This window comes from Panthera tigris, chromosome B3 (genome assembly GCF_018350195.1).
Source record: "Panthera tigris isolate Pti1 chromosome B3, P.tigris_Pti1_mat1.1, whole genome shotgun sequence".
Taxonomy (NCBI): domain Eukaryota; kingdom Metazoa; phylum Chordata; class Mammalia; order Carnivora; family Felidae; genus Panthera; species Panthera tigris.
In genome coordinates this window covers 134434714-134454082 of record NC_056665.1, presented here as the reverse complement: position 1 = coordinate 134454082, position 19369 = coordinate 134434714, and the positions used below count along the sequence as shown (strand labels likewise).

The 19369-nt window shown below is 42.2% G+C and overlaps 1 protein-coding gene across 13 annotated transcripts in view; it reads left to right on the top strand.

Annotated features, from left to right (window-relative positions):
• The first annotated feature begins 5170 nt into the window (after nt 1-5170).
• Nucleotides 5171-19369, top strand: part of ATXN3 (ataxin 3) — a 34031-nt gene continuing 19832 nt past the window's right edge. For 3 of the 13 annotated variants that reach the window (XM_042990398.1, XM_042990397.1, XM_042990406.1), the window contains exons 1-5: nt 5171-5251; nt 12184-12348; nt 12578-12622; nt 14314-14399; nt 14873-14939. In XM_042990398.1, coding sequence (XP_042846332.1) covers nt 5228-5251; nt 12184-12348; nt 12578-12622; nt 14314-14399; nt 14873-14939 — 387 coding nt within the window. In that variant the 5' untranslated portion in view covers nt 5171-5227. Of the gene's footprint in view, nt 5252-5518; nt 6102-8149; nt 8175-10596; nt 10690-12183; nt 12349-12577; nt 12623-14313; nt 14400-14872; nt 14940-19369 lie in introns of those variants that run through there. The other 10 variants (XR_006219061.1, XM_042990402.1, XM_042990407.1 and 7 more) reach the window with 8 other exon arrangements.

Genomic DNA, 19369 nt, shown 5'->3' with positions numbered 1-19369 from the left:
TGGCTTAAGTTGGTTGGGCCACTGACTTCGGCTCAGTTCCTGAACTCACGGCTCATGAGTTCAAGCCCCATGTTGGGCTCTGTGCTGACAGCTCAGACCCTGGAGCCTGCTTCGGATTCTGTGTCTCCCTCTCTGCCTCTGCCCCACTCCCTCCTCCACTCATGCTCTAAGGTAAATAAACATTAATAAATAAATAATTTTTAAAAAGGAATGATCTAATGCTTCAACATTAATGAATTTCAAATTAATTATCCAGGATGAAAGAAGCCAGACAAAAAGCATACGCTTTACGGTTCCACTTATATGAAATGTTAGAAACTGTAAACTGTAGTAACAAAGCAGATCACTGGTTGCCTGGAGGCGCAAAGTCCAGAAAAGGGTTAGAGGTAAGAATGACCAGGGAGGGGCAGCACCTGAGTGGCTCGGTCCATTGAGTGTCTGACTCGGTTTTGGCTCAGGTCATGATCTCACAATTCGTGAGTTCAAGCCCTGTGTGTCGGGCTCTGTGCTGATGATATGAAGCCTGCTTGGGATTCTCTGTCTCCTCTCTCTCTGCCCTTGCCCTGCTCTCTCCATCTCTCTCAAAAAATAAATAAACATTAAAAAAAATAATAATATGAATTACAAGGGGGCACAAGGAAACTTTGAGGAAACTTTGCTTCGGATGGTTCCATGGATGTATACATGTCATCTGTTGTATTCAACTACCTCTTCTCAGAAAACATTTTGTTTTAGATAATACTGGATTTAGGAGAAGTAATATTACAATGAAATGATACTCCCTAATTATCAATGATTCTTGTCAGGACTCTGGACACTGAATCTGACACACCTTCCATTTTAAAATGTGAAATGGTTAAAATTCCGTTAAGCTATTTGGTCTTCAGTAACAACAAAATGAACACCAGATTAAACTTAGAATATACGGTGTTCAAGAAGATAGAAATATCTGTGCAATCTCACTTGTTGACATAAAACTCCAATGAAGTAGATTAGAGAAAATCTGAGTGGCCCGAGGTGGCATAAGAAGTCTACTAGTAGTGGGTCTGTTTGGTCTGCTGTCTCACCAGCAACTCTCCTGATTAGCTCAGTAACTTCTCTCTCCCACTGAATTATCGTAATACTTTCCTGTGCCAATCAGTCAAAAAGAATTCATGCATTTATTCACTGCTCTGTACCAACCCTTCATACAAAGACTAAGACTCCTCTGCCCCTCAAAAGCTAATAGTTCAGTAGCATATAAAGTAATAGGTCCAGTATGGTGTAATGAGTGCATTCCTATAGGCACGTGCAAGGTATAGTGGCACAAAGGACTTCGTTAGAAGACTCTGGAAATCAAGGGAAGCAGCTAGTGTGATGAGCAGGGGGAATTCTGGGAGATAGAGCTGGACAGGTAGTTGGTCCAGGTCACTAAGTGCTTTTTAAGCCAGCAGTGGGAAGCCACTGAAGGATTTTAGAGTAAGATTTGTGTAATTAGTATTTAAAGATCCCTCCCAATATAAGCTCCATGAAGATGGGACTGTTTGTTTCATGGTTATGGTCCCAGTGCCTGACACATAGTAGTATTCCATTTGTTAAAAGGAAGAAAAACTGATGAGATTTGCATGTTTGAGAGATCATTGACAGTACTATGAATCTTACATATTGAGACTGGAATTAGAAGACCAATTCAGAAATCCTCAAACCAGGCTGGCTACACAACAGACCAAGAGGGCTTGAACTACCAGCAGCAATGAAGAAAGAGGGGAGACAGTGAATACACAACATTTGAGGACTGACCAATGCAAGGAGTGAGGGGGAAGAGTTAGGGAATCACGAATCATTCCCAGACACTTGGCTTCATTAATTCATTTGAAAGACATCAACTACCAAATGGTCATAAGACATGGGCCCTGCCATCATGACATTTATAGGATGTTGGGGAAGATGTATGGTTAAACCAACTATTATGATACTGTGTAAAAGTGACTATGTATGATAGAGGCACATACAGGAGCTCAGAAGGGGGAGAGGGACTTCTAAATTCAGTGGAAAGCAGGGAACATTTTCTATAGGGTATAGTCATTGAGTTTTGAAGGATGATATGAGTTATCTTACAAAGTTAAAAGTTTAGGATGTGCTGAATAACAAGTGGAATTATAAGAATAGGAAATGCAACACATTTAATATGCAGATCATACACTGTTTCAATGGCAAAGCCAAAACCAGAACTTTCATTCTCACTCCCAGGCATCAGTCTTTTCACTTTACAATGTTCCCTATTAATCACATGCTCAACAGGTGGGGAAGCCCTAATGAAATGATTAGTATTAATTCAACATCACTGAATATTGCCGGGAGGATTTAAGAGGGAACGAAACAATGAGTCCTTCAGCATATTGTTCATCCTAGTAAGCAGTTACTCACTAGAGAGAGTTAAAGCATGTCCTTCCAAAACTCAAGTCCACCCAGAACCAAAGACATTGTTTGGAAGTAGGTTCTTTGCCAATGAAATTCGTTAAAGATCGCAGCGTGAATTAAGGTAAGACCTAAATCCAATCATTGGTATCTTATGAGAGGACAGAGACACACAGAAGGAAGATAGCCATGTAAAGACCAAAGCCAAGGTTGGAATTCTGCAACCGCAAGCCAACTAATTAATAATGCTAGGAGCCTTTAGAAGCTGGAAGAAGGAAGGATTTCTCCCTGTGGCTTTGGAGCATGGGCCTGCTGACACCTTTGTTTCAGACATCTGGCCTCAAGAACAACGAGAGAATACATTTCTGTTTTTAGCCACCAAGTTTGTGATGATTTGCTGCGGTAGCCATATAAAATGAATATAATCACATTTTTTTTCTGAATAAGTAATACAATATAGTTCAAAAATCAAGAATAAAATTGTATACTGTGAAAAGTCTCCCTCCCACCCCTGCCTGTTTGCCTAGTTCCCTTCCCATCTCAAACATGTAGGTAACCTCTGGGTCTCCTATATAGTCTTCCAGAGATTTGTAATGTATATAAGCAAAAAAGTAAACACATGTTTCTGTACATAGACACAAACTTTCTTTTAAAAAAATCAGGAAAAAAAGTGGTTTGCATATTTTTTCACTTCGTGAGATCATGATTTGTTTCCCAGTCAGTCCACAGTTCCTTAAGAACATGCATGGACTGTTTCCCCAATATGGGATTGTGGACTGTGCACACAGCATCATCTGATAAATGGTAACTAAATCCTATCCCAGAGCACCCGGTCCTCACTGGACTCTCCATTTCCTTACCTCCTGCTGCCCCTTGTGTTCCTCTGAACCTGCACTCACCAAAGTCAACAATAGTCTCCATAGCAACACAATTTAGTGGAATCTTGCTAAGTCCTGATGTTGCTGGACCTCTTGGCAGCAACTGATACCGACTGCTCCTTGAAACGTTCCCTTCTCAGGGCTTTGATAACTTTACACTCCCCTGCTTTTTCCTCCCTTCTCTTCCACTACCCCTTCTCTACCCTCAAGATTCTGCTTTAGATCCTCTTCTCAAGCTCTTCCTTTTCTTCTAGATGATTTTATTCACTCCTGTGAATAACTCCCTGCTCTATAGCAAAACCAAACCCCTGAACTCCAGACTATGTATCTTTTAAAAAATATTTATTTATTGGAAGAGTGCAAGCGGGGGAGGAGCAGAGAGAGGGGACAGGGGATCCAAAGCAGGTTCTGCACTTACAGGCTGACATCAGCAAGCCCAAAGTGGGGCTCCAACAAGATCATGACCTGAGCTCAACCAACGGAGCCACCCAGGTGCCTCTATCTATCTATCTATCCATCATCTATCTATGTGCCCACCCATTACTTTTCTCATGGATCATAGGTTTGTCAAATTCAACATCTCTAAGAGGTAACCTCTATCTTCTCTTTCCCAAACCTTGCCCTTCCTCCTGCTCCTGCCACAGTGGCTGCCTAGGGCAGAAACCCAGACATCATACCTAATGTTTCTATGTCCCTCACTTCCCACGGTCACCAAGTTCTGTTGAGTCTCCACGATTCCTCATTATCTCTCAAAACGGTCTCCTCTCGACTGCAGGTCAATACTCTAGTCCAAACACCACCAGCTCTCCTAAGACTCCCTCGACAGCGTCAGCTCTTTTCTGTAGCTAGTGATCTTTATAAAATGCAAATCTGAGCATGTCTCTTCTCCTTTAAAAACTGTATATAACTCCCTAACTGCCTTTAAAAGGCATACCTTCCTGGGAGCACCTGGGTGGCCCACATTGGGTTCTCTGTTGTCAGTACGGAGTCGGCTTCAGATCCTCTGTCCCCCTCTCTCTGCCCCTCGCCCACTCTCTCTCTCTCAAAAATAAATAAACATTAAAAAAAATTTTTTTAAAGCATACCTTTCTTAATTTCAAGGTGCAAAATCTGCTTCTTCCCTACTCCTTCAGTTTCCTCAAATACCTTCCCCCCATTTTACTGGATTTTTCAGTTCCTCCAACTCATGCTTCCTCTTCAGGGCCAGAACACAGACACTAATAACAAGGTGTATGGATTTGGACCCCAGCGCAGCAACTTACCAGTTGACTTTGTTCACCCTTCTTTTCTTAATCTCCCTGTGCATCAGTGTCCTCATAGGTAAAATAGGGATCATAACAACACCTACATCAAAGGTTGCATTAAATTCGTTAATATATGCAAAGTAGTTTAAGAAGAATAATGCCTACCTTACAGTAAGCTCTGTATAAGTATTAACTACATTTTTACACAAGTGCTAGGTGTTGGGGGATGCAATGATGTCTTTTTCTTAATCCGGCTTTCAGTGGGGGAGGAGGAGAAAGATATTAAATAATTAAATGCAAATATGATAAGCATAAAATACAAAGTGGAAAACATAAAAGAACATAGAACCCAGGTGTTCCTTGTCCAGACCCCTAATAGCCTAAAAATCCATAGCAATGGGTGGGAAGCGGAGATCCTCCAGACCCTAGGTGGCGCTGCAACACCCCCACCCGCCCCAAGCTGGCCAGATAAAGGGAGATCGCAGGACGCGCTACACAGGTCACGTGCCCTCGCATTTACCGCCCCGGCGTTCACTAGCTCTTCGCTCCACGTGACTCACTTCCTTGGAGATGATTGGTCTGTGCGAGGCACGTGGGCAGGGGCGGCTCGAGGCGGGGCGGGGCAGGGTGGGCGGAGGGGTGGGGCCGAGGGGCGGGGCTGGAGGGGGGTGGTTCGGCGCGGGGGCCGTTGGCTCCAGACAAATAAACATGGAGTCCATCTTCCACGAGAAAGTGAGTGTCCGCGTTCGGTGGGGAGCTGTCTGTTGTGCCGTGGCTGCGGTAGGGCGCGGTACAGCCTCCTCCCGCAGAGCTGGCGGGGGCCCGATCGCCCCCATCCCAGCCTCGCCGGGCGGGGGAACTTCGTAGGGAGGGCAGCTTCACCGACGCCCCCACCGCACCCTCTGCCAAAGAGGCCGGTGCCCGAGGTGTCCGGGGCTCGGGACGCCCGGGCAGCTGGGAGGGAGTGAGGGCAGGGCCGGGGACACCACGGGGGCACGGGAGTGCGGTGGCACCGAATGGGTTAGCTTCCGCGCTTCCCTTCCACTTTCCGTGGTCTTCACTCTCCATTCCCTTCTCCCCCAGTCTCTCTAGGTTCTAGTTAGTCACCTCTTGGACCCTTCCCTCGACCCTCCCCAACTCCACCCCACTCCCTCAGTCCCACTTCTGGCAGAATTAACTTTTCCTCCTCTGGGCTCCTCTGTTCTATATTGGAACCTCCCATACACTTAGATCTCTCCGGGGTTGTGTTCTTGTCCTCCTGCACCGGGTCCCTGAGCCTCCCTAGGGCGGGGACCTTGGCTCGTCCCACGTAGGGCCTGACACTTGGGGAAGTGAGGTAGGAAATCCTGAGCGCCCCTGAACAGGGAAGTCGTCACAGGAGTTTTTGTTACGGGATGTGTAGGTTTCGTTTCTTTTGGTAGTTGCATCTTTCCGGATCAGGAGGCCAGCTTCCTTATTAGTTATCAGGACTAGACTGGAATAATTTTGTTGTCGTTCACCTAGCCTGTTTTGCTTTTATTCTTTAACGACCACGCACTTGAAGATACGATTGGTGGCATGTGGAGAAACAAGCTATTTGGGTGTGAGTGAAACCTTGCTCAGGACAACTTTGGCACATGATAGATACATTGTTTCATAATAGTTTCGTGTTTGGAAAGGATTGTCGGGGAGGCTTTTGTTTAGTAGGAGCAGCAGGGTTTGGTTTTGTTAAATACTTGTAAACGATCATTTATCCATTCACACAAAGCCATCAAAGACAAAAGAGACAGGATGGATCTAAACAAGTTGTTCAATGGAATGCTTTTCTTTATAGAAAACATTTTAGAACGTTTTGGCACTGGAGTAGACCAGTTTTTATGTTGGGGGGGGGAGGAAGGACTCCTATAGTTACCACTAATCTTTTGACTTGATTGATGTGATTGATGAATCTTGGACAAGAGAAATTTAGTTGCCTGGCTAAGGAGATTGAATGAAGAGAACCCTCCATATACATATTTTTATTCCTAATTTTCAAAAGCTTTGGTATAGGACCAGATGTTTCAAATGGAAGACTTTAAACTTTTTCCACACCACCTCTTGAGAGTTACGTATTTTTACAGATATTGATTGACAGCCATTGGCACTGTTGGGATAGATTTCAGTGAAGGTAACTACTAAACCTGGGTGGTTTAGTAGCTGGGTGCTAGCCTCATAAAAGTCTGCTTTTCCTGAAAGAAGTCACTCTCGATTATCAACATCTGTGTAGGCTTAAAGGTACTTACGGAATACATTTATCCTTATCAACTTATATGTACTTAACAGATGAGGGCTTTTGAAGTTTTTTAGGCATATTTCAAGAGTATGGAAAATACCTATAACCACAGGGCCCGTCGTGGATCTCATACACAGTCCATTCTGGGAATGTTTGAGCTTAATATGCCGTTTTTCAGCACCCTCCTTTCCCCGTCTGCTGCATACATATGACCTTTGTCAGAGCACCAGCGTTGGCTGTAAGGAAGCTGTGTATATAGAGATGCCTGCCTTGCAACTACTTCCTCTGGGAATGTTGGTTTCCCCATTTTCACAGTGGCGCCACCTTGAGTGCTCTTTGTTAAGTTAGGATGTAAACTTAACAGTTGTTCTGTGGTATATCCCCAGTGCCTAAGATGGTGCCTAGCACATAGTTGCTCAATAAATATTTAAGTGAATTAAGAGAGTTTCTTGATCTAAGATGTGTATGGTGGTAGTTATCTAAAAGAAACCATTTTTCTGTAAATATTTTAGGCTTTGCAGGTCACATACTGCCTCTCACATGTTCTTGTTTGTGTGTGGGTGTGTTACCCAACCATCTCAAGTCATAAAAACCACTCTTAGCCACCGGAGCAGGTTGTATTTGGCCTATTGGCTAGAGTTTGCCAAGCCCTAACAAACCCTTGTACTAAATGGCCACTAACTGCCCGGTGTTTTGGTGTTTGTTTTAGTTCTGATGTCTGCTTTCTGTCATTTCTGTTACCATTTCTATTGCTAACTGCTCTTGGCGTGGGCACAGTGCCATCCAAATTGGTACTTTTAATGTAAATTGAGAGTGTAGCCACACTTGTTGGGATTGTGTTTAAAATTAATGAAAACGCCAGAAGATGCTGAGCTTTGACTTGATGCTATTTCATTTGGCCTTTTTGTGATTGTTGGTTTCTAGCTGTCTTTAGGATAGTGGAGGTCTAGGGACAACCCAATTCCAAATGAGTGGCTCGAGGAAGTAATAATAGCACAGACTTCACTTCTGCCTGAGTTTGAATCCCGGCTCTGCTATTTACAATCCATACGATCCTGAGCAAGTTACTCATTATCTCTCTGTGCTCCAGTTTCCTCCTCTGTGGTGTGAGGATAATGAAGTGTCTACCTCAGTTATAAACACTCGGAATGCTTCCTGGCACATGTACTATGGAAGTGCCGGCCATTGTTGTTACTCAGATACTTGTGTTTGCTGGACCTCGCCGTAGGGGGTGAGAGCTTAGCGTCACTGACATGAGATGAAGAAGTACTCATAGGTTGATTGTGTGGCACTTTAGGCCGATCCTGAGTGCACCTGAAGGTTTATGCCTGGTTTCCGTTGTAATCAGGAGTGTCTGTGGGAATTTGAACTCGTTGCAGGTTGGTCCCGAAGACTTTAAGGACGGTGAGAGAATGATTTGGTTACACTTACCCTCTGTGTAAGTGTATTTTATAAAACCCTCTGTGGTTTTGTAAAATACCTCGGTAAAGCTGAACATACAGATTGTTCATCCTCTGATCCCAATACAAGAAGTCTGGGCCTAAAATCATGGCATTTCAATGCTACTGAACTTTGACCATAGCACATATAAACTTCTATCCAACTTTGGTTAAAGCTCCATGAGGAAGAGGTGGGTGGGGATAAATTGGTGGGCTGGGAATGCATAATATTAGGTGGGGCCCTTGTACAATTTTTTTTTTTTTTTTTTTTTTTGGTTCATGTAGAATTTGATTCACCTTGTTTAAAAAGTGATTTTAAATTTGGACTGAACAATTTGTTCTTTTCTTCTATTAAATCATATTAGAAGTACAGAACTTGCTATTTCCTGTGACAGTACAGTTTTACTTAGACAAAGTTTGATATCAAGTGCTTATTTTTTTGTACTTCAAAGCTAGGTTTTTAAATTATTTTACAGAGATCGAGCAGAGAATCGAGGCAGAGGGAGAGAGAGTTTTCCAAGCGTGGGACTCAATCCCACAACCCAAGCCAAAACCAAGAGTCAGCTGCCCAATTGACTGAGCTACCCAGTCACCCCAAAGCGAGTTTTTTAGAGAGAGAATTTTTTATTAAATAGTTGGCTTCACTATTTCAATATATGTATTAAATGTGACGACCACAGTTTGAGAGCACCAAACTGAGGCATGTAACCTGACAGCCAGACAGAAAATTTGCATTAGGACTGTTCCCAGAAAATCCGGTGTCTGGTGACCATAGTAGGAAGTTCTTGGAGCTCCTGGGTGGCTCAGTCGGTTAAGCGTCTGACTTCAGCTCAGGTCATGATCTGACGGTTGGTAAGTTCTAGCCCCACATCAGACTTTCTCTGTGCTGGTAGCATGGAGCCCCCTTTGGAACCTCTGTCTCCTCTCTGCCCCTCTCCTGCTTGCATGAGCTCTCTCTCTCTCTCTCTCTCTCTCAAAAATAAATAAACATGGGGTGCTCGGGTGGCTCAGTCATTTAAGGGACCAACTCTTAGTTTCAGCTCAGGTCATGATCTCACAGTTCATGAGTTTGAGCCCCACATCAGGCTCTGTACTGACAGTGCAGAGCCTACTTGGGATTCATTCTCTCTCTCTCTCTCTCTCTCTCTCTCTCTCTCTCTCTCTCTCTGCTCCTCCCCAACTCATGCGTGTGTGGCCTTTCTCTCTCTCTCTCTCAAAATAAATAAACTTTTAAAAAGTTAAGTACATAAATAAACGCAAAAAAAGGAAGCTCTCGATATGTGAAATACCTGTATCTTAGCAGAGTTGTTGTGGTTGTTATTTGAACTTTTTTAACTGTAACAAACACACGTTAAGGGTACACACACCCTAAGAGTACAGCTCAGTGAGGTCTCACAAAGTGAACACATGTGTAAATAATTCTTAGATCAGGTAACAGAATATTTATTTGCTCCGCTTAGGCCTTCCTCCAGATACTGTCCCTCCACCCCACCTTCACCCTTGTGAGGGTGATCACTGTCCTGAATTCTAATGTCATAGATGAGTTTGGCCTGGTTTTGAGCTTTTATAAATGGCATCATCCAGCGGCTGCTCTTTGAATCTGTCTTCTTTAACGCTGATTGGTCTGTGTTGTTGCAGGTCGTTGTAGTGGATTCATTCTCATCGTCATATAGTTTTCCCTTGTGAAAAGAGCACAGTTTACCCATTCTGTGATGGGCATCTGGATGGTTCAGGGTGGGGCATTACCAGTAGTAGTGTTAGGAACATTTTTATATGTGTTTGGATGAATGTACGTTTACATTTCTGTTGTTGGCATTATGTACCTAAGAGTGGAATTGCTAGACCACAGGGTTCGTATATGTTAAGCTTTAGTAGATACTCCAAATAGTTTTCCAGAGTGGTTGTGCTAACTTACATGTCCACAAGTGGTATTTTGACGTCTCTAATCTCCAACATTTTAGCCATTTTGGAGAGCGTATAGTAGTAACATACTGCAGTTTTAATATATCATTCCCTGATGGTTGATGACGTTGAGCATCTTTTTGTCTGTTTGTGAATACTTGTTTGTCTTGCCCGTTTCTCAGTAGAATATAAGTAGGATGGCTGTGTATTCCTTCAGTTCACGTTGTATTGTTCAGAGGAAGTTTCTTTCTAGAGGTGGGAATACAGTAGAAGGAAAAAGAGGTGGAGACACTTTCTCTTGCACTATGTGGCTGTGACTTCAGGGATACTGTCTTCAGCTTCAAGATACTTCTATACCAAAATATGAAGATAAGCTTATCTTGGCCCCCTCCCTATCTTGCGCTCAGACTCTCTCAATGCTGCCTTCCTATTCCATTGCATACATATACCCTGTATCATTTTCTGAAGCTGAATTTTGTTCCTAGAACCAGGAGAAATATGTGTCTCACCAGGTGTTGCTCTTTGGAGTCACCAAAGAGTTCTGTGTCACTCTTGAGTGACAGAGCAAATCGTACAAGGTAAGACAGGCTGGGTTAAGGCATAGACTTTAGTGGAGGAAAGGAGAACTTAGAGGGTCAGGGTTAGTGGGAGAAGAAAGTATTCTCATCTTCTGCCATCATTCCACAGAGGGGTCTGTGTTCACAGGAAGGGATCTCCTTCACCAGTGAGTTTCCCTTCTTCCAGGGCAAGCATGGGAAAGTGACATTGTTGTGGGGAGCAGGGTGATAAGCAGACTGCTCAGGGCCAGGCAGCCGGGATTTATTTATTTTTTTAATTTTTTTTTAATGTTTATTTATTATTGAGAGACAGAGAGACAGAGCATGAGCAGAGAGGGGCAGAGACAGAGGGAGACACAGAATCCAAAGCAGGCTCCAGGTGCTGAGCTGTCCGCACAGAGCCCGACACGGGGCTCGAACTCACAAACTGTGAGATCATGACCTGAGCCAAAGTCGGACGCTTAACCGACTGAGCCGCCCAGGCGCCCGAGGCAGCTCGGATTTACATTTGGGGTGCCAACTGTGTGAGGGCCAGCTGCCCAGCAGCTGAAGACCCTGGGGCCCAGGGGAAGTTGTACTCCCTCCACCCCCCCCAACGATGCGAAGCCAGTGATGCCTCCTTGGATGCAGCCCTCCTTGCTGGCTTGTTCAGAAACGAGCTCCAGGTGTGGTTTGGGGAAGTTTTGCTTGTTGTACATACTGCGTAGACATTTTGTGCAGAGCTCCCCGAAGAGAACCTTGGTTCGGTTGGCTACAGGTCTTCATTAACGTCGAGCAGGATCTTTCCTACCTGTATCAATTCTTGAGATACTTTTGTTCATTGATTTGAAACTCCTTGAATAAGCATTTAGATCGATAGATTATCTTCAAAAAAAATTTTTTTTAATGGTTATTTATTTTTGAAGGAGAGAGAGACAGAGTGTGAGCGGGGCACTGGCAGAGAAAGGGGGAGACACAGAGTCCGAAGCAGGCTCCAGGCCCTGAGCTGTCAGCGCAGAGCCTGACATGGGGCTCCGACTCAAGCTGTGAGATCATGACCTGAGCTGAAGTCAGAGGCTTAATCGACTGAGCCACTCAGGCCTCTTGATCGAGTAGATTATCTTGTTAAAAGAACACACATGTTCTAGGGATTAAAATTTCGCTTTCAGTGTTAGTAATTTTCCATGGAACCTCCAAAGAGATATATTTTAGGTACTGAAAATGAGAGGTGCTAATGTTTTTATAGAGTAGTTTCTAGTGAAATGTGAAATTTGGCATATTTGTAGAGAATGCTGTTTGTTTATATAAGTCATTCTCAAGTTTTTGATGATAGAGCTAAATAATGGTAGTTTCCTTAATGGTAAAATTATAAAACGAGTGTTACATGAAAATTCAGGTACTTCCGTAAATCATTGCTGTTGAAAGCCAAAAAGGCTCGGTTTGGCTGCGTTAGTGATTAAATTCCGCTTGAGAGGAAGATACCGTACAAATCTGTTCAGCAAATCACATTTGAATTTTTTCTTTTGAAAATATTAGCAAGAAGGCTCACTTTGTGCTCAACATTGCTTGAATAACCTATTGCAAGGAGAATATTTTAGCCCTGTGGAGCTGTCTTCCATTGCCCATCAGCTGGACGAAGAGGAGAGAATGAGAATGGCAGAAGGAGGAGTCACCAGTGAGGACTATCGCACTTTTTTACAGGTACTGACTTTCAACTCACCGAATCAGGTTCTGAAAAAATGTGGGTACCCTTTAGAAAAGGATGAAGCATTCTTCCTATGGGGATCTGACTTGTCGATTATAACTATGCTCTTGACTTCGTAAACGGGACCGCGCAAGATGTTATTTTAAATATGCACACCAATGACGGTTTCTATCCTTCTCTCCCCACCCTCCACCCCCGCCTCAACGACCCATCCGAAATAAACAGCAGCCCTCGGGAAATATGGACGACAGTGGTTTTTTCTCTATTCAAGTAAGTGGTTAGAAGCATGTACTAAGGGCTGTTGATGTCCGGGCACTGATCGCGCTGAGGATGTGGTCGATACGCATCTCTTCTCACAGCCTTTCACGGTCACTGTAATGATGTGACCTTCAGCGGTCCTTCTAGTAGATTGTGTCTAAGAGTGTAAGGTTATTAAAAAATAAAAATAAAGCCATAGAACACAAGGAAAAAACTGGGGGAAAAAAGTGTAAGATCATACTCTAGAGCACTAGATTTTTATAGAGATAAACATGAAAATTAAGATTGTAGAACCTTCATTTTAGAGTAGGGCGTTTTGAAAGAAGACTATGTAATTTACATTTGGATGCTGTTAACCGTAGTTCCGATAAGAGTATTTCAGACTTGCTACATCTTGGATAAATTTGAGAAAATGCAGCACCTCACTACCTTCCATTTAAATCCGCGTACCAGGACTGGATTCCTTTATTATGGTCTGTGGCTTTTGCTTTCTTTCTTTTTTTAAACTTTCGGCTCCCCTTGAATTCTGTGGGTGAATGTGTATGTACTTGATAGATTCTTTTGCCTTATCCATGGATCTTTCATTCTAACAGCCGGGAGGTATATCCAGAGTTCTTCCAGAAGCTCTCTCGAGGAGCCTGTTCCGTTCCCCTGTATTGTCCTCCTGGACCCCTCATTCAGTAGCCTCTCCGTCCAGCACTGCTCCACATGGGCGGTACCTGGTGAGAGCTGCCGCAGCGCTAGAGGAGGCTCGAGCGGGCCCTGCGCTTGCTGTTGCCTGTTTGTGCGACACTGGGACACTGGTCTTGGTGCCTATTCACGTCTGCCCCCTGCGTTGTGTTCACTGTTTATCTGTGCTAGCTGGCACCTGGTTCACTTGCTGCTCTGTTGGCTGCCTCGGAGGGCGGAGAGTGAATTTTCAGAAATGTCCTTTTTTTTCCCCCAGACAGTTGGAAGTAATCAGGCTTATTTATTTATTTTTTCCTACGAATTACAAACCCATGATGGTAGTTCAAAGTCTGAAAGCTTCACTTTAAATTCCCAGGAAGAATCCATTTTTAATAGACAAAATTTTTTATCACTACTGACATACCAGGTAGTGAGTTGAATATAACTTTTCTAAAGCAGGACCCGGAGCAGCCAGATTACTGTGTGTATATAGTGGACTACTTTTAAGAATAATACTTAGGGGCGCCTGGGTGGCTCAGTCACTTAGGCGTCCGACTTCGGCTCAGGTCATGATCTCACGGCTCGTGGGTTCGAGCCCCACGTCGGGCTCTGTGCTGACAGCTCAGAGCCTGGAGCCTGCTTCCGATTCTGTGTCTCCCTCTCTCTCTCTCTCTCTGCTCCTCCCCCGCTCATGCTTTGTCTCTCTCTCTCTGTCAAAAATAAATAAACATTGAAAAAAAAAAGAATACTGAGTAGAATATACATCTGGATTTTTGAGACAGTTTTATCTCGGAATTATGTGGTTCTCTGGAATGTTCCAGAAACCTAGTGTAAAAAGGACTCTTTCATAGGTACTTTTTTCTTTTATGGATTCAGTGATGTATTTATACACATACTTTTTAAAAAGCATAGCCTTCTAGGGAAAATTATGAAGTACAGTTGTTTATGCAACTAACACGGCTGCGCTACTTAATTTGGAATTGAATGGTTTAGCTCATGAAAAGTTGCTTTTTTTTTTTTTTTTTTTTAAACAGGTTATAAGCAATGCCTTGAAGGTTTGGGGTTTAGAACTAATTCTCTTCAACAGTCCAGAGTATCAGAGGCTCAGGATCGATCCCATGTAAGATTTTATTTTGCTCTTCCACATTGCTTTTTCTAAACTTGATTTTTAAAGTTATAATTTCTTAAAGAAGCAAAGCGTATTTTGAATGCTTTTGTCTTGCTTGATGTTCCCTGTTTCATTCCCTCAGAGTTCGCTGTGACACCTTTTGGGGATGTCCGTGAACATCTGCCCATTAACTCCCCTCCTCCCTTCGGTGTCTGACAGCACAGAACTGATCCTTAAAGGGTGTGTGGTGCCATCATTCTTGCATGTGGCATCACTAACCTGCAGAGAGATTTCTACTGTTTGGGTTTTGGTTTTGGTTTTGTTTTTCATGCTATTTTGTAATTTCTCAAAATCTGTGATGCTTCACTGTAAGCACAATCCTAAACTATCATGTTTTATATAATACTTGCTAGTAGATAAACTAAATGAATGTGAACTCTGTTATTTCAACTTAATATTGTGTATGCATTTTTTTCTTTTTCTAGAAATGAAAGATCATTCATATGCAATTACAAAGAACACTGGTTTACAGTTCGAAAATTAGGAAAACAGGTAATGTTTCCCCTTTTGTCTTTTTTCTCATTTTGCCCTCCATTTGCAACTAAAATGTAAAGGATCGATACCTCACGGATGAAGAAATTTACCAGTAACGTGTGTGTATGGTACGGTTTTAATCTTAATGGAAATTTTCTATTTTCAAAGACAGTATCAGTTTCCCTTATAGGTTTATTTGTAACAACCATGCACAGTTGATGCTTGAACGACATGGGTTTGAACTACATGGGTCCACTTACACGTGGATTGTTTTTTACAGTACAGTACTATAAATATATTTTCCTTCTGATCTTCCTTTTGTTTTTATGGTTTTCTTAGTAACATTTTCTTTCCTCTAGCTTTATTGTGAAAGTAAGTATATCATAGGTGCCTGATTGGTCGATAGAACATGCAACTCTTAATTTCAGGGTTGTGAGTTCAAGCCCCACTTTGGGCATGGAGCCTACTTAAAAAAAAGTATACAGTACATATGCGAAATGTGTGTTAACTGTTTTACATTAGCAGTAAAGCTTCCAGTCAACGGTAGGCTATTAGTACTGAGTTTTTTGAAGAGTCAAGCTATACGTGGATTTTCAGCTGTGCCAGGGGTCAGCACCCTTAACCCCCCACGTTGTTCAAGGGTCAACTGTACAATTTAACTACATAAGAAAAGCTTTCTATTTAATACAGTACAGAAGGGGTCACTTTTAGTGAGTTTTTATGGGATAAAAATGTTCTTCCAGTTAACTATGACTTTATAGATTTGTTCTCGGCATACAGTAGTGTCATGAAGCCTGAAATAGCATCCAGCATGAATAAAAAGTTTTCAGTCATGTTTGCTTTAGCATATCAAGATTATCCATATTCCAAAATGTCATGTAATACATAAGGCTTCATAAAATCTATGCGGATGTAATATGTACGTCTACATAAAACTCTATTTTTTTAAAAGAACACAGAATGTGTCTTGAACAAGCCTTTCTTAAGATCAAGAAACGTACCTAAGGTGTTATTTTTTAAGATAATTACCAAAGATCTTTGGATACATGACACTATTTTGAAACAATTATGTAAAGTCCTTTTTAGGGGCGGCTGGGTGGCTCAGTTGGTTAAACATCTGACTCTCTATTTTGGCTCAGGTCATGGTCTCGCTTGTGTGGGTCTGAACCCCACATCGGGCTCTCCACTGATAGTGTGGAATCTGTTTGGGATTCTCTCTCTCTGCGCCTCCCCCCCCATACACTCTTTCTGTCTCTCAAAAATAAATAAACTTAAGAAAAAAGCCCTTTTTATTAGAATTTTGAATCTTGGGGCACCTGGGAGGCTCAGTTGGTTAAAGGGCCTACTCTTGGTTTCAGCTCAGGTCATGATCTCTCGGTTTCGTGAGTTGGAGCCCCTCGTCAGGCTCTGTACTGACAGTGCGGAGCCTGCTTGGGATTCTCGCTCTCTCCCTCTCCCTCTCTCTCTGCCCCTCCCCCATTCACACCGTCTGTGTCTCTCTCAAAATAAATAAACTTAAAAAAAAAATGTTTTGAATCTTGGAAAGAGGAATATTAGAAATGGTCCAATATAAAAAGAAACGAACTTATTGATACGTTCAGCAACGTGGGTGAACCTAAAAATAATTATGCTGAGTGAAAGAAGCCAGATACAAAATACTATGTACTGTAAGTTTCCATTTGTATACAAGTCTAGAAATTGCATACTAATCTGTAATGACAGCAGATTAACCAGCTGTTGCCTGGGGATGAGGAAGGTGAGGAGCAGTGAGAGAGGAGGATCACAAGGGCCCTGGAAACTCTCGGTGGTGGTGATGGTTTCTTGGGTGTACACATATGTTAAAGCTTCAAATTGAACATTTTTAAATATGTGCAGTTTCTCGCATGTCAGTTATAGCTCCACGAAACTTTTGGAAATAAAATAATACGAAGCAAAAAGGAAAATGAAATCAAGAATGAGTGCACTGATTAAATCAATAAAAGATAATTCAAACATAGAAACCCTGCTATTATGTTTTAAGTCCTTTTAAGTCCTGTGACCCGATTATTTCTAAAGGTCCCTCCTGAGTTGTACAAAGAGCAAGTAAGGAGGTGCGTTGCAGTAGAGGCTGACCTGAGTTGGGGTCAGCTCCAAGGAGAAAGCAGAGAGGACACTGCCGAGATTATTTAACCTTCGGCTTTTATTTATATCTTTAAAAAATTATGATCAAGTATTCTTTACCTTTCCTGTATAATCATTGGATTTTTTTTTTTAAGATCTGAAGACTTAGGTTCCAGAAGTTCCTTTGGTGATTTGCATGTAAACTTGCATCGTTATTCTGAGAGATTTTACAAATTTTAGTTTGAAATTGAATTTTCACATTTTAAATTACTTAATCTTTTATAAATACAAGAAATGTCCAATTTTAACTTATTATATTTGGCTCTAATTTATATTTTTGTTTACAGTTATGTTTTTCACTGTACACCGTTTTGTTAGAGGTCCTTGTATTATGAAAAAGATGCCTGGAGACGTTTTTTTTTCCTATATATATTTTTTAAAATTCCAGTATAGTTAACATACAATGCTATATTAGTTTCAGATGTACATGTAAGTGATTCAGCAGCTCTGTACATGACTCAGTGCTCATTACAGTGAGTGCACTCTTGGTCCCCTTCGCCTATATAACCTGTCCTCTACCCACCTTCCTCTGATAACCACCGGTTTGTCTTCCGTCGTTAAGAGTCTGTTTTTTGGGGCGCCTGGGTGGCTCAGTCGGTTAAGCATCCAACTTCGGCTCAGGTCCTGAGCTCACAGTTCGTGAGTTCGAGCTCCGTGTCAGGCTCTACGCTGACAGCTCAGAGCCTGGTGCCTGCTCTGGATTCTGTGTCTGTCTCTCTCTCTATCCCTTGCCTGCTCACACTCTGTCTCTCTCTCCCTCAAAAATAAATAAACATTAAAAAAAAATTTTTTTTAAAAAGAGTCTGTTTTTTGGTTTGTCTCTTTTCCCTTTGTTCCTTAAATTCCACATATGAGTGAAATCCTATGGTATCTGTCTTTCTCTGAGTTACTTCACTTAGCCTTATACTCTCTAGATCCATCCGTGTTGTTGCAAATGGCAAAATTTTAATTCTTTTTTATGGTTGAATAATACTCCGTTGAGAAAGAGAGAGAGAGTGAGAGCGTGTGTGTGTATCTCCTATCTTCTTTATCCGTTCATCTATTGGTGGACGCTTGGGCTGCTTCCATAATTTGGCTGTTGTAAATAATGCTGCAGTAAACATAGAGGTGCATATGTCTTTTCGAATTAGTACTTTTATTCTTTGGGAAAATACCCAAGTAGTGGAGTTACTGGATCGAAATGTAGTTTTATTTTTAATTTTTTTGAGGAAACCCCATACTGTTTCCATACTCCATACTGTTTGCATTCCCACCCACGGTGCAGGAAGGTTTCTCTTTCTCCACATCCTTGTCAACACCTGAGTCTTGTGTTTTTGATGTCAGCCATTCTGACAGGTGCGAGGTGATACCTCATGGTGGTTTTGATTTGCATTTCCCTGATGGTGAGTGATGGTGAGCATCTTTTCATGTGTCTATTGGCCATCTGGGATGTCTTCTTTGGAGAAATGGGTGACTGGAAAAGTATTATAATCTCTGTCAAAATCCAGGAAAAGTAGTTGGTCACGACGCTGACAGTAACTTTGGAAACTTTTGTATCTTGTGGGTTACATTAGGAATCCTATAAGATAGTGACTAAGTGATTTTAATTAACATGTGACAGTGGCTCAGTGATCCTTGTAAAATCATTTGGCGGTTTTGAATTCCCTTCCTGGAATGTCTACTTTTCTCACAGTTGGAATCTTTTGGCCAAAATTACCAGCAGTGGGAAGACTTTGTGTTGGTTTCATTTTTCTTCAGTATAATGTGATTAGGGTTTTGTTGGGCTGCTACTTTGAAAAAAGATTTGATTATACCTATCAATAAAGATACTTTAAAGTAGTATCAATTTCTGTACTCTTTTTTGGGGTGGGAGATACAAAGTTTATGACTTAAAGCAAAATTTTATTTTATTTTATTTTGTTTTTTTAATTTTTTAATGTTTTATTTATTTTTGAGACAGAGAAACAGAGCATGAGCAGGGGAGGGGCAGAGGGAGAGGGAGACACAGAATCTGAAGCAGGCTCTAGGCTCTGAGCTATCAACACAGAGCCCGACGCGGGACTCGAACTCACAAACCGTGAGATCAGGACCTGAGCCGAAGTCAGCCACCCAACCAACTGAGCCACTCAGGCACCCCAAGCAAAATTTTATTTTTAATTAAAAAAAAATTTTTTTTTTAATGTTTATTTATTTTTTGAGAGAGAGACACACAGTATCCGAAGCAGGCTCCAGGCTCTAAGCTGTCAGCGCAGAGCCCAACGCAGGGCTCAAACCCACGAACCATGAGATCAGGACCTGAGCCGAAGTCG